At 39.5% G+C, this 22,773-nt stretch overlaps 2 protein-coding genes across 4 annotated transcripts; one reads left to right on the plus strand and one right to left on the minus strand.

Annotated features, from left to right (window-relative positions):
• The first annotated feature begins 3,564 nt into the window (after positions 1-3,564).
• On the plus strand, positions 3,565-13,300 carry btf3 (basic transcription factor 3). Of its 2 annotated transcripts, none has more exons than XM_047373063.1 (6): positions 3,565-3,656; positions 6,772-6,840; positions 8,240-8,353; positions 8,439-8,640; positions 8,730-8,786; positions 12,616-13,300. In XM_047373063.1, exons 2-6 carry the CDS (start codon positions 6,772-6,774, stop codon positions 12,660-12,662), a joined length of 489 nt encoding a protein of 162 aa, XP_047229019.1. In that variant the 5' UTR covers positions 3,565-3,656; the 3' UTR covers positions 12,663-13,300. The 2 variants fall into 2 exon arrangements, with proteins under 2 accessions (XP_047229019.1, XP_047229020.1); XM_047373064.1 differs by having other exon boundaries at positions 3,571-3,719.
• Positions 13,301-15,280: 1,980 nt separating this feature from the next.
• ankra2 (ankyrin repeat, family A (RFXANK-like), 2) lies at positions 15,281-21,264 on the minus strand. Of its 2 annotated transcripts, none has more exons than XM_047371769.1 (9): positions 21,137-21,264; positions 20,530-20,849; positions 20,270-20,428; positions 20,116-20,181; positions 18,626-18,723; positions 18,420-18,545; positions 18,234-18,300; positions 17,994-18,074; positions 15,281-16,202 (listed from the first exon to the last, which is right to left on the minus strand). In XM_047371769.1, the coding sequence occupies exons 2-9, from the start codon at positions 20,828-20,830 to the stop codon at positions 16,147-16,149; spliced, it is 954 nt and encodes a 317-aa protein (XP_047227725.1). In that variant the 5' UTR covers positions 20,831-20,849; positions 21,137-21,264; the 3' UTR covers positions 15,281-16,146. The 2 variants fall into 2 exon arrangements, with proteins under 2 accessions (XP_047227725.1, XP_047227724.1); XM_047371768.1 differs by having other exon boundaries at positions 21,043-21,236.
• Between the last annotated feature and the right edge of the window lie 1,509 nt (positions 21,265-22,773).

The following is a 22,773-nucleotide window of genomic DNA, read 5'->3' on the forward strand; positions in this document are numbered from 1 at the left end:
GGAGGGTCACTATCCAGCACCCCCGACAGGGACGCCAAGAAGGCCGGGTACTCTGCACTACCACTCGGCCCCAAGGCCAAGCCCAAACGAGAGACGCGAGGCCATCCCCCAGTGGGCCCACCACCTGCAGGGGGAACCGTGAGGGACCGGTGCAAAGAGGATTGGGTGGCGGATGAAGGTGGAGACCTCAGCGGCCCGATCCCCGGATGCTTAGGCTGGCTCTAGGGACGTGGAATGTCACCTCGCTGGGGGGGAAGGAGCCTGAGCTTGTGCGGGAGGTCGAGAGATATCGACTAGAAATAGTCGGACTCGTCTCGACGCACAGCGTGGGCTCTGGAACCCATCTCCTTGAGAGGGGTTGGACTCTCTTCTACTCTGGAGTGGCCCACGTGGAGAGGCGGCGGGCTGGTGTGGGTTTGATTGTTGCCCCCCAGCTCAGCTGTCTCGTGTTGGGGTTTACCCCAGTGGATGAGAGGGTCGTATCCCTGCGCCTTCGGGTTGGGGAGAGGTCTCTGACTTGGTGTTCTATTTCTTACTAAATTAAGAAACAATACAATCAGGGCACTAATTGCGTTTTTGTTGTTGAAATGTTCTTGATGGCTGAGCTAGTCGATATGGATTTATCTCTCCACCTCCTGTGCAACTAATAGCCAAATCCAACGAACTGTGGAGGAGCTGTTATGAAAGAGCAGAACAGTAATAACCATACTGGTTTAAAAGTGGCCACCTCCAGTGACAAATCCAGCCTTTTAACTATTTGGAGAGGTTACTGGGCATACTGTTTTTAGTTTTTGATTCATCAGGCATGATTCTTGTTTTGGGGTTAGGGTGAATAGTGAATCCAATGGTCAGCTGTCGCCTGGTTTGAGGACTTCACTCTTTTATTTAGTTTGCCCAAAGCAGACATTCAAATTGTTTCTGAAATCTTAAATTGGTTGAAAATGACCCAAGGAGGACTGTATTTCTATGCTCGGCTTTTTCATATGCATCCGTGTATTAATGTTGTACTTTTTCTATGTATCTGTAGAGTTTAAAGTTCTCAATAGCTCTTATGTATTGTCTTATAGCGGTTTTATTGTTTTATTCATGTTCTCTTTCTTACATTTACGTACAGCACTTTAACCAGCTGTTATGCTGTTCTTTTAAGTGCTTTAGAAATAAAGAGCTATGGTATGTTATGGTATATCACTTCAACTAGCATTAGGCTCATTGGGATTTGGTATGCTCTGCATTGGTAGTATTGAAAATGATTCTTTTGCCATCATTGCCTTCATTTATTTACACCTAAAGTTATTCACATTTAAATAAAACACTGGAATGCACTTTGATTTATATTTCACTTTTCACATTTTATCCACCTTACTGTCAGCTATGGCACATTTCATAAAAAACAAATTCTAATTCCCCTTCATTCTTGCTGAACATGGTGGAATTTTTATAAACATCAACACAGCGTCAGCCTCTGTGAAAAGAAGGATGTAGAATCTTTTATTTAACTTTTTTTTGACTCTACCCAAAGTGTGTTTCTAGATTTTCAGTAGTCAGTTTTGGAAAGTTTTATTTGACGTGCCATAAGTTACGTATGCATATTTGTAGGTATCCAGAAAGTTAGTAATGAGCTATCCAGATAATTGAACTCTACCAACGTGTTCAACAATAATATGTGTGTGTAGTCCATCCATTGATAAGAACACTTTGTAAGAGTTACAGTCACAAAAGTGTGCCAGAGTTCTAGTCCTGCTTAGTATTGTATTTCAAATTCTTTTAATTATCTAATCAAAAATCCTGCAGCTGCCTTAATAAGCCGTGTCGTTATGAATTCTACCTCTATTATTGTTTGGATCAAAACTAGTATATTATACATATTCCTAGCCAGGGACGTGCACAGATAGACATGAGGTGGTGCTAGAGCACCTGCCCTTTTATCCTATGGACAAAAAGTGTCCTCCTTTTTTTTTTTTTTTTTTTTTTACAGTGTCTAGTGAGGGCCCCAAGGTACAATTTCTGAATTTAAAGGTCTTTAATACCAGTGCGCCACGTTTTGAAATTTTGATCCACAACTACCTCCCATCCCCCCTCGGCAGCACACATCCTGTTCCGCCCCGTGTGTCTCTCAGTGGAGAGGTGGACCTGCGCTGGTGCAGCTTACCTCTTCTTTCCTCTCCTCCCCTCCGCCATCAGATAGAGCCATGCCCTGCAGACAGGCCGGCTAACCATCCAGGTAACAAACAAAACGAATATACTTGCTTCCTAAACGTCGGATTAAAAAATTAAAACTTCACCTGCCACCATTTTATCTAAACAGAACAGGCCAATAAATGGCATACCTTTACCCGCTATGTCTTCTATGGCCGTCACCAGGTGCCAGGAGAATGTCTACGATTTAACTCTTAGATTAGAAGAAATAAAGAAATTCAAATCTATCTCATAGATGTACGTATTACATTTGCTATAATGGTCCTTGATGACTTCTGTTTGACTCATGTTTTTTTTTTTTATTGCAAATATGGCCAAATGAGCTGGTTAACATTATTAAATGTGGGGCATGTAGGCTAAGTTGTATTTTCTACTTCTGTGTGTGTAAAAATGATGTGATCAGAGTATTTGAATTTCTAAATAGCAGACATCTTATCAGTTCTCAGGACCTGTAATGTCATTCATTTTTATTCTCTAAGAATAATTTCTGTCATAAATCACACTGGCTACATGCAGAAGTATAGATGATTCTTCTTATGATCATATTCTCTGATGTTGGTTTCATTTTGACTATAAAGATTTTATAACTTATTTTCTGGGTATAGTTGATTTACGCTGTAGAATGGTTACTGGTTACTGAAGATAACTCATTTAGTGTGACCTACCTGGTAAATTTGGCAGTGTAATCTGCTTTGCTACAACATAAGGTTATTTGGTGCAGAAGACATTTTGTGATAAAAGTACAGAATGATATAGTCAAGACAAACACGTTGTTCTCAGTGTGTAAAGAGAAAATGAAGGATAACGTAAGTTTCAAATTTGACTCAGGAAGTTCAGGTTGTGAATCAGTAGTCTAACTTTAAATCAATCTATGATCATTTTGTTGCCTTATTAATTTAAAGAATTTTGTAAAATGCTTTCTTGTTTTGAGTTTTTTTTCCTGGGTGGTCATTTCCCTACATCCCACAGGACAGTTTGTTTTGTGGGTGCTTAGTAACACATATAAATTATGTTAATGCTGTGCCTGTTATAAATCTCACCCTACAAAGGCAACCAACAACTCCATGTGCCGCACAAGGTGCCCTTTTTTCCCCCTTGAGCACCTACCCCCCAAAATGTCTGTGCACGCCACTGTTCCTAGCGCTAATCATTGTAAACATGCTGCACGTGTAAATGTTTATCATTCATGTTCATGTAAAAACTAACAATCTCATAGGCCAACTGCAATAAATTTTATGTGCAGTTCAGACCTATTTTTTATAAACCTACTAAACCAGTTAAATTAATTTAAGGAAGTTTTACAGACAGTTTCATAAAGAGCGGGTGTTGCCTGCGACCTGCATAACTAAACTCAGGGCAGCTGACACCCAATAACGCTTCACGTCTTTGTCGGACGTCACGTCCTCCCTCCTCTCTCGCTTCCATCTTGCTCCCCGCATGTGTCTGCTGTTAGTTTACAGGTCAGTGAGGAGCTTTAAATACCTCCTTCCCTGCACTGTTATCTCCTGATCTGACGACAAGAGGTAAACGAAAGCCTTTCCCGGCCGGATGGCTGAAATCCGCCGCGGTGTGAAGCTAACCTTACTCACGGATCTGTGTGACGGTGTGACAGGCCGTGCTGCTAGCAGCGAAGCTAGTCATAGTTAGCCTCCAGCTTTCTCACCTAAAAGCTATAAAAATCATCATTTAGACTGAATGCAGGCTAACTAAAATCGTTCTGACGTTGAATGATGTGTTGCTAGCTTATTTTGTCGACTAAACAGTTTTTGGGGGGATTTGCCTGGCTTCGCCCTTTCACAGCACCTGTCACAAATCCGGAGAATCGCTTGAGTTTTGTAGCTTTTGTTCTGTTGATGGTAATAATATTAGCAGCTGTGCTGGTATTTTGTCATACGGTGCTACTAATGGCTCGTTTGAAGTTGTTTATATGGTCTTCCTCACGTTTTAAACTTAATCTTGAGCGCTTATATTATTACCACACCCACACTAAAACTGCTGCTCCCTGCCCATGTGTGTTAATATATTTGATTTGTTTGCCTTTTTAACTTTTTTATCCAATCAGATTGCGTTCAGGCTTAGGATTTCCAATAGCTCTTTTAGGTCCGCGGAAGTGATAGAGCTCCGTTTTTGCAGTGATAACACAATGTGCATAAATGATTACTGACGTCATGTAAATAAACGTGGGTTATAATCCATATTACAAATTGATTGAAGTAGGATTTGACAGGTCAGACCTAATAAGCCTCATCGACGCATCTCTGTTTATTTAAACTGGCATAAACAGACTTTATGTAAGTGAATTTATCTTTACCTCTGAAATGGTGCACCAATAATCTAAACTGCATTTAATTTCAATGGTCAAGATCTGATTTCGTGTAAAATGGTTGGGGGCAGACATTCCAAAAAATTATTAATGATTTCTGCGTGACCATCTTTTGAACCTGTGACCTTATAACCACTATGGTGCATAAGTAGTTGCTGGATAGTTAATGGGAGGTTTGAATGATGTGAGTTTTGCTTTCAGTAGATCCTAGCTTGGTTTTGCTTTGTGAGACGTTTTCTGTATCCCCTTTAGTTTCGGAATCATTTAATGGCCTATTGAGATTCCTTGTACTTTTTTTTTCATATCTTTAAGTTGGAATTTGTTATTTTTATGTGGAGGTTTGTGTTTACTCCCTAATTTCCAATCATTTTCTTTTGTTTTTGAAGTTAGATTTGTCACTAGTTTTATCATCAAAAGGAAAATACTTTGCTTCATATCTTGTGATGTTGTCCTTTTTTAACATATCTGTATAAATAAGATTGGGTTAGATATTAACAACCGATGTCTCTTTCCATCTTGTTGCCGTTTGTGTGTGTGTGTTTCGGGAGGGGAGGGGTTGGTTGTGTGATAGCGGTGCAGCACAGGACAGTGGGTTGTTTAACTGAAACTGAGAAACGATGTCAACAATGCGGTTGGTTTTTCACGGTGTCACAAGGGAAAGGAAATAGATGTAATATAAAAAATATTGGTAAATGTTGGTCTGACATCGATGCCGGCCCAAATGTTCATATCCGTGCATCCCTAAGCTTTAGGGTTGGATCTGCGCCATGCTGGCAGAAAACTGAACAAAAAATAATGTTTTTTTAAAAACAATTATTGTTAAAGTTAAAATTTTCCACATGTCAATGTTGAACTTTTGATCCAGCCCAATAAGCTCAAATCTTTTAATGACCACAAGCAAAATGAAATTAGGCTTTAGGTTCTGACACATTGCGATTACTTTAATTTAAAAATACTGCTGCACAATAAATGGTGTGCAGTCGTCATTGCAATAATATCAGTGTGTGCGATATTGAAATCTCAAAGGCCTTATTTGGTTGGATACAATATTAGAGGTGCCATGCATCAACACTCTGCTTGCTATTATTATATTTAGTTAACTGGATGTACCTTCACTGCCCTTTATGCCCACATCTGACATGGATCTTACTTGGATCCTAAAGCTCAGGTAGAACAGTGGGGACACTGTGATGATGGAAGAGAAAAACACTGGGAAGGAAAATTGGGTTAATCCTACTTTGAGTCATCATCGCAATATTCATCAAAGCTATCACAATGTCGTGTTCTGCTAATGTCGCACCGGCTGAGTATTAACACAAAAATGAAACCATAGGAAAGCTCCAAACCACTGGAGAAACCTCGATTAAGAGAACTTAAAACCATCGAACCAATGTTATAATGGAAAATTTCAACGGTCTTGAAACTAACGTTGTAACACCTTGATTTACCTTTCTACCGGTAATGGGCTTGGACCCAAATGGAACTAGTTTGGCAACTTGCCTAACTAGTTTAGGTTTGTTTATGAACAGCAGGATGCAGACCTTTTCTGAAGGTACAGGCTATTAGTGTGAAAGTAAGATCAGATTTGTACCAAAAAGCCACCTAGTTTTATTGGTCAGCAATAAAATCTCCCTTATCTAAATACCTTTTTACTTTAATTATCAGGTATTTGAATTTTTCTTCAGTCTCAGCTTCCTTCAAAGTGAACTCCTCTTGCTTTAACAGTATAGCACCGGAGTTGTGACTCTAGCAAATCCCCTCAACCCTAAAAGTGAAGCCTTTTTTTCATTTTAACATTCTTTCAACATTAACAAGGTCAATGTTTACTTAAAGATAAACTGAGCAGATGGTTCGTACCAATGGAAGCAAAGTCTGATCAAATGGTAAAGAATCCAGAATCTATAGAGGTTTGTTAGAAAGGCAAAAAGTTGAAGTTGCTTCCAAACGTTTGGCCTTTAGTGGATCTGGCAGTACCATCTTCTCTCTGCTACATTTAGATTCATTCTCCCTGTTGGCAAGTATCAAATAAGTGGTTCATTTAAAGATTAAAACCCTAATGTTTCTCATCTAGGGATATTGGTTACGGAGTTAGATCCCGTCAGTCTGGGAGGTGGGATTTGTGTTGGTGATTCCTGCATCATGTACCATTATGTGACTTTGTTTTTCATTATTTTCATAAATCTTTGGTTTGGCTGAAAAATATCTGCGGCACTGACGTCATGTAATGCCATATACATTTTTTTTATTTGCAGATGAAAGAAGCAATTATGAATCAAGAAAAACTCGCTAAACTACAAGCACAAGTCCGCATCGGCGGAAAGGTAACTTGGATCTGGACATCATACCAAAACATATTTTATTTAAGGTCTTTTACGTAATATATGTTCAGGTACTGTCTGCTTCATTGAAGATTTCTTCTGCTTTTCACCTTTTGCCTCACCTAAGTATTTCAGAGCCAACAAATCTTAATATTAATATTTTAGTAAAGGGGTTAATAAAATCTATCCAAACCACCCTGACCTGAAATGACATCTTAATTGCTCCTGGTTTTAAATCATGAATGAACTGCAATAAACTACATATGTTTCGTTCAGTTTCACTAGCCACACCCAGCCCTGATTACTGCCCGACACGTAGAATCAAGAAATTACTTCAACAAAACCTGTCTGACAACATGAAGTAGGCCAAAGCCATCTCAAAAACCGACACATTACCTGATCTAAAGAAATTCGATAAAGGATGACAAAGTCTTTGAAGTCGATCAGTCTATTTGTGGTACTCCAGTGAGCCACAGTGAGAACAATTATCCACAATCAGAGGACACCTGGAACAGTGGTGAAATTTCCCAGCCTACCAAAATTACTCCTAGATTTAATCAAATATTAACCCAGGAGCCCACAAAGAACAGCCTTTAAATCACTGCAGGCCTCACCTACCTCTGTTCAGGTCAATGTTCATGATTGAACAGTGAAAGAGAGACTGCGTAAGAATAGCATCAATGGGAAGAGTTCCAGGGTCAAACCACTGCTGACCAGAAAGAACACAAGGGCCTGTCTCCCATTTAAACAATTTTGAAGATCCCAGGGACTTTTGGGAAAATATTTTGTGGACTGATGAGAAGCTTCTTCCAAGGTGTACACCCCGTTACATTGGGCTGATGGTGACAGTGTGATGGTCTGGGGCTGCTTTCTTGCTTCAAGGCCTGACTTGCTAGACTGATAGGGCCATGAATTCTGTTCTTTAGCAGCAATATTTCCAAGTGTGCCTGGGTTATGCAGCAGGACAATGATCCGAAACAATCTGAAAACAAAATGAAGGTTTGGGAGTGGCCTAGTCAAAGTCTGGACCTGAATCTGATTGAGATGCTGTCGCATGGGCTTACACAGGCTGTCCATACTGGAAGTCTCTCCAGAATGACTGGATTGAGTCAATTCTGCAAAGAAGAGAGGGCCAAAACTTCTTCACAGTGATGTGAAAGACCCATTAGCTGTTATGGCAGTTATGGCCCCCACGGGTGGGAACACCAGTTATTTGGTTTAGGGGGCAATTGTTTTTTCCACATAGGACCAGGTTCATTAGGAACTCCTAATTAACAGGATTTGTTTAACTTGAAGTCTGGGTGTGATAAATGTGTAAGGGTGCAAATACTTCTTTATGCCACTGTTTGTTACATCAAGGACCTCCAGGTTTACAGAGAAGCTTCCACGTCTCTCTTCACAGGGAAGCGCCCGCAGAAAGAAGAAGGTTGTACACAGAACGGCAACCGCCGACGACAAGAAGCTCCAGTTCTCCCTAAAGAAGCTCGGCGTCAACAACATCTCCGGCATCGAAGAGGTGGGCGCCACAGACCTGGGCTGCAGGTGAATCTGTGTCCGTCCTGCGCCGTCTCGTTTGCTAACGTTTCAAAGTGTTGTTCCAGGTGAACATGTTCACAAACCAGGGAACAGTCATCCACTTCAACAACCCTAAAGTGCAAGCTTCTCTCGCCGCCAACACCTTCACCATCACCGGCCACGCCGAGACCAAGCAGCTGACGGAGATGCTGCCTGGCATCCTCAACCAGCTGGGAGCCGACAGCCTGACGAGCCTGAGGAGACTCGCCGAGGCTCTCCCCAAACAGGGTCTGTAATCTTACATCCTTGTGGATTTTAGGTGTAGACCCCCACCACCCTTTTCGAATGTTGTGCCAATGCGTTTTCTCTACCTACAGCTGCAGACGGAAAAGCACCGATTGCAGCAGTAGAAGAGGAAGACGACGATGTTCCAGGTGAGAGCGTGCACATCTGCATACTCTGCTAATTAAAAACGAAATATTCGTGTAGTGGGACCATTGCATCAAGATGTTTCTCCTCTGGCTAAAATAAATAAATGTTGCCGGTTTGCTTGCCTTTCAGTTTGGGAAAAAGGTTGCAGGCACAGAATCCATCGGTTTCTTTTGATGATGGTGCAATGTTCAGCTTTGTTTAACCCTTCTCTTCAGTGTTTGACGTTGTCCGACTCGGTTTGCTTTTCTTTGTGGAGAAAGCGCTCCAAACACATGAGGTTGTCATTAGAAAAAGATCTCATCTTTTTCCCAGGACTTCGCAGGTCCTCACTAATGCAGCAAAACGATTACATACCCACTCCACCATGTGAGCAGATGATGGCGCAGGGGTCAACAGCCCTCGCCATCATATTATTAGAATCGGGCTTTCTTTTTGTTCTCCCGCTGAAGGGAACATGTTTGCCCAGACCTTTCAAATTGTTTCCATTTAAACCCTTGACCCTCTGTGACTGACTTGGACATGGAGTTTTCTCACATTTCGCAGAGGAGGGAGAAGCCAACTTCCTAAGCTGCTCTTGACTCCTTTGCTTTTTGTCACGTTTTAAACTTTTACTTGTATTTTCAGATTTTAGGTGAGAGACCAACACAAAGAAACACATAATTGTCAAGTTACCTTTTTCTTTCTTCCACTATAAAAACTGTTGATGCTTGTGAAATGGGTTGGTAGTTAATATGTATCCGAAAGTCATTTAATGAGTACATATTTAAATCCCATGCTCTATATTTGACACCTTGATTTCTAACATTTTATCCATCACTATTTTTGATTATTATTAATATAATATTATTTAGGGGTCTGATGCATGGTCATTCAAAAATCAAAAAAAGGAAAAGTCCACTTTTTGGACTCCAGAAACGTTTCTATATATTTAGGTTAAACTGGACCTGCAGTTTTTTAACTGGGTTTGTTTTAAAATACCAAGAATTAAAACCACTTGTATCTTTTGTTTTCCAGTGTTCACAAACCATGCCTCCAACATCTGCATTTGTAGCTCGATATTCCAGCGCTAATTAAAGAGTCAAATTAGTGCTGGAGTCATCGTTTCTCTTCCAGATGCCAGAAAGCAGGCCCAGTATCATATTCCGAGAACCAAAATGTTATTTCAGTCTTGTACCAGGATCACTACCAGATTACAATTCAAACAGTTGAAGGTTAATATTTTCTGCTTGAATGTTATCAAAACTCTGTGTTAGCAACCTGTTCCTTCTGACTGGAAGTAATATTGACATTTTGAGGTGGCCCAGCCAGACTCCTGCCTTGAATCTGAGCATCTGTGAAGGGAGCTCAATATGAGGGTGATAAGGAGACCTTCCAACCTGAAAGACTCAAAAGAGCTCATCACCAAATAGAAATTGTCAGTGAGGAGGCAAACAGGAAGCCGGTCAGCAGAAGATAGCTGTAATGCTGATTAAGAAGGGTTTAAAATAATATTAGACATGGCATTAAAAAAATTAAATATAAATCTTTTTTTTTCTCATTTTATCCTCCTTTTACTTTTTTTTTATTTTTTTGTGATGCCTGTCTGACTTCCTGTCACAAACAAATTTCTTGGTTGAACAAAAATAATCAACAGAAATCTGAGTATCTTGTAAAAGTGACTGGGATCTTTCAGAAACGTTTCATTGTGGTTGTGTGCGCGTCTCTACCAGATTTACACATATGGAGACTAACCAAAAGGTTCTGTTTTGGTCTCATCGGAACAGAGCTCCTTCGTCCACGTTTGCTCCGTCTCCAAACTGCAGACAGGCTTCTCTTTGCTGCCCTTCCATAAAGTCCAGATTTGGAGAATTCACGAATAATGCCACATTTTAGGGCAAGTCTTTGCATTAGATTTTATTTAGGGTTAATCAAAGTAAAAGGCGGTGAACAACGCTGCTTTTTCATTTGTAAAATATTTAAAAACATAACATAAAATCCCAATGAAATACAGTAAAGTTTGAGGTTGTAATGTGCCAAAATGTGAAAACGGGTAAAATGGTATGAATACTTTCATAAGGTGGTGCTGTGTTGAGCACATTGCAGCATATACAGGTCCTTCTCAAAATATTAGCATATTGTGATAAGGTTCATTATTTTCCATAATGTAGTAATGAAAATTTAACATTCATATATTTTAGATTCATTGCACACTAACTGAAATATTTCAGGTCTTTTATTGTCTTAATATGGATGATTTTGGCATACAGCTCATGAAAACCCAAAATTCCTATCTCACAAAATTAGCATATTATTAAAATGGTCTCTAAACGAGCTATGAACCTAATCATCTGAATCAACGAGTTAACTCTAAACACCTGCAAAAGATTCCTGAGGCCTTTAAAACTCCCAGCCTGGTTCATCACTCAAAACCCCAATCATGGGTAAGACTGCCGACCTGACTGCTGTCCAGAAGGCCACTATTGACACCCTCAAGCAAGAGGGTAAGACACAGAAAGAAATTTCTGAACGAATAGGCTGTTCCCAGAGTGCTGTATCAAGGCACCTCATTGGGAAGTCTGTGGGAAGGAAAAAGTGTGGCAGAAAACGCTGCACAACGAGAAGAGGTGACCGGACCCTGAGGAAGATTGTGGAGAAGGGCCGATTCCAGACCTTGGGGGACCTGCGGAAGCAGTGGACTGAGTCTGGAGTAGAAACATCCAGAGCCACCGTGCACAGGCGTGTGCAGGAAATGGGCTACAGGTGCCGCATTCCCCAGGTCAAGCCACTTTTGAACCAGAAACAGCAGCAGAAGCGCCTGACCTGGGCTACAGAGAAGCAGCACTGGACTGTTGCTCAGTGGTCCAAAGTACTTTTTTCGGATGAAAGCAAATTCTGCATGTCATTCGGAAATCAAGGTGCCAGAGTCTGGAGGAAGACTGGGGAGAAGGAAATGCCAAAATGCCAGAAGTCCAGTGTCAAGTACCCACAGTCAGTAATGGTCCGGGGTGCCGTGTCAGCTGCTGGTGTTGGTCCACTGTGTTTTATCAAGGGCAGGGTCAATGCAGCTAGCTATCAGGAGATTTTGGAGCACTTCATGCTTCCATCTGCTGAAAAGCTTTATGGAGATGAAGATTTCATTTTTCAGCATGACCTGGCACCTGCTCACAGTGCCAAAACCACTGGTAAATGGTTTACTGACCATGGTATCACTGTGCTCACTTGGCCTGCCAACTCTCCTGACCTGAACCCCATAGAGAATCTGTGGGATATTGTGAAGAGAACGTTGAGAGACTCAAGACCCAACACTCTGGATGAGCTAAAGGCCGCTATCGAAGCATCCTGGGCCTCCATAAGACCTCAGCAGTGCCACAGGCTGATTGCCTCCATGCCACGCCACATTGAAGCAGTCATTTCTGCCACAGGATTCCTGACCAAGTATTGAGTGCATAACTGTACATGATTATTTGAAGGTTGACGTTTTTTGTATTAAAAACACTTTTCTTTTATTGGTCGGATGAAATATGCTAATTTTATGAGATAGGAATTTTGGGTTTTTATGAGCTGTATGCCAATATCATCCGTATTAAGACAATAAAAGACCTGAAATATTTCAGTTAGTGTGCAATGAATCTAAAATATATGAATGTTAAATTTTCATCATGACATTATGGAAAATAATGAACTTTATCACAATATGCTAATATTTTGAGAAGGATCTGTACAGGAGGCAGGATTCATGTTTCATATAAACGCACTCTTCCTGAGTTGTCCTCTGAGAGCGTTTTGCACAGATGGAGGCGACTTTCTCTCCCACTCGGACCAATTCAGACCTCCGTGTTTGTGTTGTTTCAGATCTGGTGGAGAATTTCGATGAAGCATCCAAGGACGAGGCCAATTAGAGGGAACGGGGAGACGGCAGAACTCGACAGGACCATGTGGGGCACGAGATATTATTTCTGTTTGAAGAAGTGGAGGGTCGACAGGCGAAACACCTGAGAAAGTTGATTGACGAGACATTGTTTTGGCATTGAGCATTCTGTAAAATGTGCAACACCTCAGTAAATTCAGTCATTTTTCAAGTCATTTTGTAGAGTAGTTTACTTTGTATGAAAACTGGGGTCACAGTATTTTGGTGTAAGGTATATATCGCTCATTCCACCTCTGCCACCAGGCACGCCACATGCTTGTTGTGCTCTTAATGTCCATTTAAAGTCAGATTGTGTGTAAAGACGTGTCCAATGCCCAGGTTGTACTTCTGTTTCCTCCGTTACTGAACTGTGGCCTCCTTAAAATCCCCATATCTGGAATAAACCTTTGCTACCGTTACTAAACAGAACAATGTGTCTGTTTATTGTTTTTTAAAGTGGTCATTCATTCAGGATGTAGTGAACTGTTTGGCACTTTTCAACACCTCATCTGACCCTTCCTCCATTGTTTTAAAAGGTTTCCCACTTTGGAGTTGCTTTAGATTAAAATGGAAGCACTCAGTGTTGACAAAAAATGTGAAATCATTAATAAAAGCTAAAAAAAATCCCAATGCTTTGTTGCATCTTCAGGCTTTAATGACATCTCAGGATTCAATGTTCCCATATACCAGGGGTCTGCAACTTGCCACGTGTTTCTTAGTTTTGGCCGAAAATGTTAAAGATCTGAGCATAAAATGTAAAGGTAATTAAACAAAATGCTAGCTTTAGCACTTTTCCTAGGTGTTTTTTTTTCTCCACGCATTCCTTTTTTTTATGGATTTGTTTTGATGTCTAGGTTGCAAACTATATGGTCTTTTTCATGTAATTTTCTATAAAACATTTAGTGCCATTAAAGGAAATGTATTGAACCTAAAAAAGTCAAATTATTCTTTAATAAAAAAAATCTGATGAAATGTCCTGTAGTAGACATAAAGTGAAGCTATTTGGTTTCAAAGAGCCATGTTGCTTTTGTGGCTCTAAATAACTTCTGTTTAGCTGGACCAAAGGCAAAAACAGCTCTTGGGGTTGGAGTTACTGACCTCTATATACAGCAGATATTCATTGACCAGTCTGTGGGATGCAGCCTTATTATGGACCTTTTTTCAGTTTTCATCATAATATTTCAATTATATTAAGGTTTGGTGTGTCTGCTGTGTCTGCATTGAGATTGACTGCCTTTCATGTTAAGGTTTATTTATTTTATGTAATTAATACCCAGATGGATGATGTAATCCTTACCAAACCTACTTTCAATTGATTGATTAGAGAAAACTGTCAAGTTTCACCTGGACTTTTCCTCTAGAGGTAATTATCTGTCCTACTTTACCTGACATGCTGCCTCATATATGGAGAACTGTCAGCACCACAATCCAGTAAATCATTAAAAATCTTTACAAATGTGATCAGTTAAGTAAAATTACCAATTAATACTGTAAATAAATGTATCCATGTTTATTTTAATGTAACTTTGAAACACAAATAGATGTATGTTATCATTTAAGTTTAAAATAAATGGTAAAATATTTATTAGAATCTGTTTATTTCGTAGGTCTAGTACCACTGTGCACCAAAAAATATCATTGGGCCTTCTAAACCAGACCCCAAAATCTGATTGGTTAGCAATTGTAGCCCCGCCCACTGACTGACCCTCTAGATCAGTGGAGTGCACTAATGTCATGTTGGGCCAACGTCATCAAGTCAAAAGTGCTGTCAAAATATAAAAAAAATATTTTTTTTTAAACTAAAATTACAAAAAATATTTTATTTTTACCATCTCAACAATAAGACAAACAGCGTTTTAGTGCAAGTAAAGATGTTTGGCTAATGGCACCCAAGCTGCACCTTGGACATCCCTGCTCTAGATTTTTAAGAGACAAAGGTGCCATGAATCAACAATTAATTGATATAAAGCACTCATTAAATAAACATTTCTGAGTAACATTTCATCCTTTTAATAAAACTATATTTTTAATTTACAAAACAAAATCACTTAAATTTAAAATTTTTGTTTCCTGTGCTGTCTGAAATACAGAATTTATCTGTCAGCCTTACCAATTACGCTTGGTGGGCGGGACTTTCTGTTCAAGGTAATATGATTGGTCTGAAACTGTCTTGCTGTGTAGGTTGGCCAATCAGATGATAGGATCTGTTTGATCAGCTATGGTATGTGTTTACATTATTATTTGGTGAACAGTTATTATAGGTACTGATAAATCCTTTAATGTAAAACAATAGACTACACATTTAAATAATTACAGCTTTCTGAAAACTTTTTAATTTGACTTTTTATATAGTTATATAGTTTAATGATTTATCCTTTTTTATTATGACAAAGGACACATTCTGTGGGGGGCTTTTATTTAATTGTGGCACGTTTTTGTCTTTTCTGTACATAAAACCCATTTCAACAAACGGATTTCTTAGTTTGCACACAGTGACTCAGTGTTTGATAAATTCAGTATGCAGTACCTTTAACTGTGCATTGGGATTTCTTCCTATAACTGAGAAAAAAAAATATGGCAAATGTCTTAATGTTGATGGCAAAAATATAATGGGATTTTAAAAAATTTATTTAGGAAAGCTTTCCAGAACCACATCACATAGCAGCAAATACAAATCTTTATATTTTCAAATTAAATAAATTCCAGCATAATTTGTCCAGAGGATGGGCCACCCATTATTTTCTTGTTTTAAACAGCTTTAAAAATAATAAAAGAGCTTTTTAAAGTAGAAAGACATAACGACTGTTTTAATGCACAAGCCATCTGATACAAAACTGCAAAGAGCACCACAATGCCACTTTGGGCTGTTGAATTGCAGTGTGTGGTCTTTTCAAATTCACAAAACATCCAAGCATCACTGTACATGAACACGACTGACCCTACAATGGTCGCAATAAATTCAAATAAATAAAAAACACAAAGTAAATTCACAGGTTGGCAGCTTCATGACCTCACAGTTCAATGTGCCTCTGAAATGTGCTTGCTGTGAAGACCAGACATGACGATGAGAACCTTTTTTTCTTTACCTTAGAAATGGTTTCAGTGTGGTTAGAAAAGTTATTTAAAACAGGTGAAAAGGGGGTAATAATAATATATGAGGACAGGATAAACCCACATTGCTCATTTTTAACTAAATCAAACTCGCATTGCAGCACACTACAGGTGGCCTGCAACTCGTTCCCAACTTGATTACATTTACAACTCCAGAGTATACGTTAACATTAAAGCACAGAGTATGACTGTTTTAAAGAGGGTTACAACTAAAAAGGTGTGTCGCAAGATTAAATAAATAATATTTTACAACACAGCTTAAAAAACTTCTAGACACCAAACTATTCCTACAGGCTGAAATCCAGGGCACGCTACATGATTGTCCAGCACCAAACAATGTCCTATAAGGTTTGTTCTCCAGGAGTTCACTCTCTGATTCCCATCAGTAGCTTCAATAGGTGGGCCTCCATAACCTGTTGAACTAAACACACAAACACAGATATTAAGATTTTTTTTTTATTCATTCGTTTAAATTGCAGACAATTATGAAACAACCTGATACAGAAACTGTAGAATTCATACAAAGTAACTGGTTTCCTAGTTTCTGACCCAAAACGTCATCTTCAGATGAAGAGAATTTGGTTAGGCTGCTCAGGAATAACCCGGGAACCACCAAGGCTCAAGCCAGCCGATAACTGGAAACTGTGGGAACACCAGTGAAACCATCTACAGTGAAGTAATTGATGACACCGAATAAAAATAAAACCTATGATCTAAAATCCACACCTAAAAGCACGACTTGAAGTCCCACATGGATAAGCCAAATTACTCCTAGAGGTTTTATTTCCGGAAAAGACAGATTGAGCAGTTTGTCCACAAGGACACGACAAATGTTTAGGGGAGTCAACGACACTAAAATCACTGTGCCAACTGTGAAGCACGGTGGCGGTAGTATCATGCTGAAGGTCTGCTCAGTTGCCAGTGGTACGAGTGTACTGTACAATGCTGACGGAATAGAAGAAAAACAACTACTTCTGAACCATTTAGCTTCACTTCAAATGAATAGCTAGACGGTAGGGACATGGACACAGTTGGGTGTTCCAACTGGGCCATGGAATGGATACCATTAAGCTCCCAGTATGCTGCTTCCTTGTTTGACATAAAAAATGAATGAATAAAATCAAAAGAAATCAGCTAAAATATCAAGAAGAGAGGAGTGGACCTCTACAAGTCTGGTTTTCCATTAGTTCAGTTACCAGATACCTGAAGGGGGCACACACAGTTCTGTGTCCCAGAGATGAATGAGTTTCGGTGCAAAATGTGCCAACAAACCCCAGAACAAGACCTTGTATTTGGATGAAGCTGGCCTTTTCATGAACTGCTAGACAACTCTGATAAAGACACCATTATTCCACAAACCAACATAAAAGTCAGATTACAGTTTGCAAATGCAACAAGAGACCCCTTTATTTTTAGATCCCTGTCCTGGAAGAAACTGAAACCGATATGTTCGGCCCTAATGGCCGCTGTTACATTTGGGGGAAGCCTGAGAGCACCATCTCAAGTGTGAAGTATAGGAGTGGCAGCATCATGTTGTGGGGGAGTTGTTGTGACTGGTGCTTCTTACAAAATAGATGGCATCAGGAAGATATTTAAGCAACATCTCAAGACATCAGTCAAGAAGTCAAAGTTTGGGCACAAACGGGTCTTCCAATTGAACAATGACCCTAATCATACCACCACATTCAAGTCATTTGTTTGGAGTTTCCACCAGAAAAGTTCTCATCTCAGTCTCATCTCATGGAAAAATCATGGGCAGACCTGGTGTGTGTGTGACCAAGGCGGCAAATGGACCTGACTCGGTTTACCAGTTATGTCAGGAGGAATGGACCAAAACTCCAGCAAACTGCTGACAGAAGCTTATGGAAGGACAACCTAAATGTCTCTAGCTTGTCATACAGTTTAAAGACAATTCTACCAAATACTGACTCAAAATAAAACATTTGTCTGATTTATTGTCAGATAAGATGAAAAGATTGTGTCTTTTTTACATAAGGGTGTAATAATAGGTGGTTTCAACTTTAGTCTGTTTAAAATGTATTCCTGTGTGTGGATCAGAGAACATTTATAATAACCTCCAAGTTGTGCTCCCAGTTGTTTTTAAGCTGTAAGCTGAATAAATATTCATGCCCCTGATGAGGGTATGTAAACCTTTGACCAGCACTGTATTAGAGCTAAATGCAGCTAGAGGATGAGTTTATTCCTCACACACCATTTCGATGGCCCATAGCAACAGCCATATCCATCGCATTGAATCCTGAATCCGACTCTACAGTAGGATCAGCGCCACTGTCTGGAAGACACAAGCCAGAATTAATGCACATGTTAGTGTTAGATGAGGCAAACAAAACATGGAATATTAATGCTTTCAAACAAATTAACTACAGATTTTTCCTCCAGGTCTTTGAAAAAAAAAAAAAAAAAAAAGTAAAATTTTCCTCCCTCTCCTCACCTAACAAAATCTCAACACAGCGCACATGGTTGCCATGGACAGCATACAGCAGAGGGGCTCCTCCATTCTGAAGATCAAGATAATAGCAAAATGTTTAAACAGTGATGCACAGAAGCAAACCAAGGATTATCACAAGTATCGACCACAGTGTGATGCAGTGAACGGGAGGTAAACTAAAACTTGTACCCAGTCGTACTCATTGACATCCACTCCACAGTCGATGAGCATCCTCACTATGTCTGTGTATCCCTTACTGCAGGCCAGAGACAGCGCGCTTTCCCTCCCTTTGGCCAGCAGGTTTGGGTCGGCCCCCTGCAGGATGGTAAGGTCAATGAATGCTTTCAGTGTGAATCAATGAAACAACATGGTCCGATTTATTTATTTCATCGTACATTTTGGAGCAGAAACTCAACGACGGCGATCTGTCCGTGTGCCGCTGCCCACATAAGAGGGGTGAAACCTTCATCGTCTTGGAGATTGATGACAGTCTCTGCACAAATAAATATGTTTGACATTAAAATCTGTTGGGAGTTTGCAGGGGTACAAGGAAATTGTTTCTAAAGGTCATTATTATAAATTAGATTTAAATTATTGCATGAAGAGGAACTGGGCAAGGAGAGATATTTATACAGGAGGGGAGCTTCATTTATAAATGGTGAACATGAGAGGAAAGAATGGGGCAAAAAATATAAATATATTTTGAAAATAGTTTTCTTCACATTTTAAAGGATTAAAAAGGGATATCAGCCAAGTTACACAAACCAGAGATGCACCCATCAGAGTTTTTCCACCCAATGCTGGCATTAGAAAAATGAGTGGATTACACTCTCACTCAACTCATTTCCTTCGATGCAAATGAACAAAGCCTGTACTTCGAGCCTCTCCCTCTTTATAAATGATTATAACATTTTATTTGTAAGTACCTTTCACTGCACACAAGGTCACAATACAGGGCAAGCACAAAATAAAAAAAAACGATAATATAAAGGATTTCAAAAGCAAATTTTGAGCCAAAACCACAGGTTATACACAACTTAAACATGTACTTCCTTAAAGTGTGATTTGCAAGAGCTTTAAGAGTTTATATCACAAATATATAGCGAAAAATGCTTTCAAAAAATAGGGTTTCTAAATGAATTTCCCCCTGTATTATTCACACAGGACAGAACCTTGAGGAACAGTGACTAGAAATGGTTTTGCTTAGCAGATTCACATTAAAACATGCAATGTGCAGCCAGAGATGAGATTTAAACCGGCTACGTGGTGTGGTAGTGATGCCAGCAGAAGATTCCCTGTCCAGAGGGATGTTATCGGAAATAGTGTCAAAAGACACAATTAAGCCCAGAATGATGAGGATCGTCAATAGCTCCTCGTCTGTCTTTAAGACCGACTCCAGCCGGTTTAACGCAAAAACACATTTCAGCCGTTTATATCTGGCATGTCAGTGTTTTGGTCATGAGCCATGTCTCATGACTATAGGTGAGGGTTTGAACGTACACAGACTGACAAATCAAGAACCCATTTAGCAGAACAACAACCGTATTAGCGCAGATGACTGGCCAGTTCTTTTACCCGTCACCTGCATCATTCTATCATCATCGTGAACAAGAGACCCAGAAACTTTAACTCCTCCTTGAGGCAAATACTGACCCTCACTTGGAGGGAGCAGTTTGCTCTTTTCTGGTTCAAGGCAGAAATTAGGAACTGTAAAATACCCACTACTATTAATAAGAAATACAACAGAAAAACACTAGCATACTTTTAAAGCAATAATTTAGGTCAAACACTGACATGCATATGAGTCTTATTTCACATAGTTCACATTTTTATTACTGACGGTTAAAAATATATATTCTAAAAACAACGATGCCAAACTACCCACCTTGTTCAATTCTACTGGCCAAAAACACCATTTCTCCTTGGGCTGCCAGCTGATGAATAGATAAAGCTGGAAAAAGAAGGAAAGAAAATGTTACAATTAGAACCTTTATGCTCATAATTACAATGAATAAATAAAACACAGCAGCAGCACTTACAATGGACCAAAAGTGGTGTGGAGGAAACCTCGTTGCCCCGGTGTTTGTTGGTGAGTGTGGTGGACTGTTTGATTGGGGAGAAATGTTTGGTGGTGGACGGCGTGTAAACGTGGCGGACTTGTATACCTGGTGATGGGGACGTTTGGATGTTGCACTCAGCTGAAAGAAAGAGGACAAATCTCTTTTTGTTGACAAACAGTATTGATTCATGTGCACTAAAGAATTGATACTCAGATTTCCACTCTGGAGATAGACCTTACCTTTAAATAAAACAGAAGCCACCTCCAGATCCGAATTCACCTGGTCCTGAATGTTCTTGCTGTCCTCCTCGTTGAGAGACTTTACAAATCTGGAGCAAACATTCATGTCAAAGCGGTTGGGAAGGATGAACTTGATTCCCATGGCCACATTTTGAGGGCTTGGCTCGTCGGGGGTCGGACTCACCGACTGCTCGGTCTTTATGGCGCTAAGATCAGGCATCACGCAGATCCCCTCCATGTCCTCAGAGACCAGGGGACACCCAGCGGTCCCCTCTGCAGCTGACACGGTAACGTTATCCATCCTCTTACCGTTCAATCAGCTAAAACAGACGAATAAAAATCATAATATACAACACTATATCTCGGAGCCATCTTTACTGAACTTTGGGAGTGCTAATATACAATTATTGAATTAAAACAACATTTGTAATATAGCCAAATGTCCACAAACCAAACTGTCAATTAGCTGCACGTTAGCATAGTAGCTATTGTTGCCACAGCCTTGTTACTCACAATTACTTGTCGGTAAATAAAACATGTTCACTTGTTCAAACTTGGAGTTTAATCGTTACCAAGGTCCGAGTTGCTAAAACGACAAAAATCTTACTTGACACTACATTTCTTATTCAGAAAATCGTCATAAAATCATTGCTGCTGCGTCGGTGTTTTGATAAATATGCGCATGCGCAACTTGATTTCTGGGTGCAATGCCTCATTTGGTTCTCTGGACTTCCGGTGTTTCCAACAGGTGCGCTTATACTGTGTGTTTTAACTTAATGGTGCATTCAAGTTGGGCCGTACACCGGATAAGCAATGTTTTAAAACCCTTACATGTAAAAAAAAAAAAAATGGTTTTATTCAGTACTTTATAAATAACATCCCTGAGTATTTCTAGGTAGGTTAGCTGTTGTAACGCGTGGTTTCATTAAATAGTAAAATCCGAATGTTGACCAGAATAATATTAAATATGAGCGTGGTCTTAAATTGAAAAAAGGAGCCTGGTTCTTTGCACAGAAATACAGCATTGCTGTCATTGACATTTTATCCTAGTTTATTCGTCGTAGGAATGCCTAGTTTCGTGTTTTGTGTGCTTCCTCTGAATTATATTGGCGAAGTCCTAGAACATAAATTAGAGTGACTACATAAGATAAAAACTCAATGTGATCTGCTTGTTTGCTTTATGTTGAGTTAAATATATTTCCTTTAAAAATGCAACTTAAAACTTTTTGCCATAGACGAGTGTCTAACTCATCCTAATTCAGTCAGTTTTACCTTGTTATTAATAGAAAAGTAATTATTCAAAGATGCTGCAGTAGAATGGTTTTACAGTGAAAACGTATGACTTATCCGCTATAAATCGAGACTGCTTTGACATTTAAAGCATGGTGAAGTGTCTTGCCCAAGGACACAACAATTGAGACAGACAGATCGGGGATCCAAACCGGCAACCCCCCGGTTCCATGTTTGTTACAATGTGTTGAATAAGACCTTGGTGACATTTGATGATAATGAAAGTTCATTAAACTATTTTAGAGGTATTTCGATCTAGATCATCTGAGTACGTGGTGTACTTGAAAGCACTATAAGGTCATTGCCGGTGGCCTTACAACTCAGTTTAGATGCCTAAGATGTATGCTGGTGAGAAAAACGTGGAGAAACACATCTCGAAGCTGAAATTTCGCTCAGGACAAATGTTTTCACAAAAATACATAAATATAGATGATATTACAGTATAAGTTAATTGTAGCTTATGCTGAACCTTGCTCTTTCATTAAGATCCTTTTTGAGCAATGTGAGAAAACAATGTTCCAAACATTTTGAACAAAACACTGAAATTGGACATTCTCTGAAAACATAAGAATTGGTTATTTTATCTGCAGATTTTTGCAAAAGTAAACTCTTTACTTGTTTTACTTGTTACTTGTTACACTTCTACCAACAGATGGCGCCAATGTCTAGTTACAATTCTACTGAAGGTAATTTAAACTCTGTTTCCCCAAATGACCCGTAGACGTTTTTTTTTTTTTATCTCTTCAATCAAACAGGCCACTGTATGGGTTAGACAAAATAAAAATAAAAATGTGAAATGTATGAACATTTTAACAGTATTCTTACTGCCTGTGAATTGTAGATCCATTTATTTCCTGCGCGTTGTGGGATAAACCAAAATCAGAGTCCAAAATTAAACTCTGTCCGACGTTTATCTAGTTCAGACAATACAAGACGTTAAGGAGTCTCGTGTAA

This window comes from Girardinichthys multiradiatus, chromosome 8 (assembly GCF_021462225.1).
Source record: "Girardinichthys multiradiatus isolate DD_20200921_A chromosome 8, DD_fGirMul_XY1, whole genome shotgun sequence".
Classification (NCBI taxonomy): Eukaryota; Metazoa; Chordata; class Actinopteri; order Cyprinodontiformes; family Goodeidae; genus Girardinichthys; species Girardinichthys multiradiatus.

Bases quoted from the DNA above. Each gene is read 5' to 3' on its own strand.
- btf3 (XM_047373063.1), top strand. From the start codon at position 6,772: ATGAAAGAAGCAATTATGAATCAAGAAAAACTCGCTAAACTACAAGCA. The intron at 8,641-8,729 runs GTCTGTAATCTT...CTCTACCTACAG, and splicing joins CGAGGCTCTCCCCAAACAGG to CTGCAGACGGAAAAGCACCG. The intron at 8,787-12,615 runs GTGAGAGCGTGC...GTGTTGTTTCAG, and splicing joins GGAAGACGACGATGTTCCAG to ATCTGGTGGAGAATTTCGAT.
- ankra2 (XM_047371769.1), bottom strand. From the start codon at position 20,830: ATGGATAACGTTACCGTGTCAGCTGCAGAGGGGACCGCTGGGTGTCCC. The intron at 18,724-20,115 runs GTGGGTAGTTTG...TTATTTGTGCAG, and splicing joins GGCCAGTAGAATTGAACAAG to AGACTGTCATCAATCTCCAA. The intron at 16,203-17,993 runs GTGTGTGAGGAA...TTGTGTGTTTAG, and splicing joins TGCTATGGGCCATCGAAATG to TTCAACAGGTTATGGAGGCC.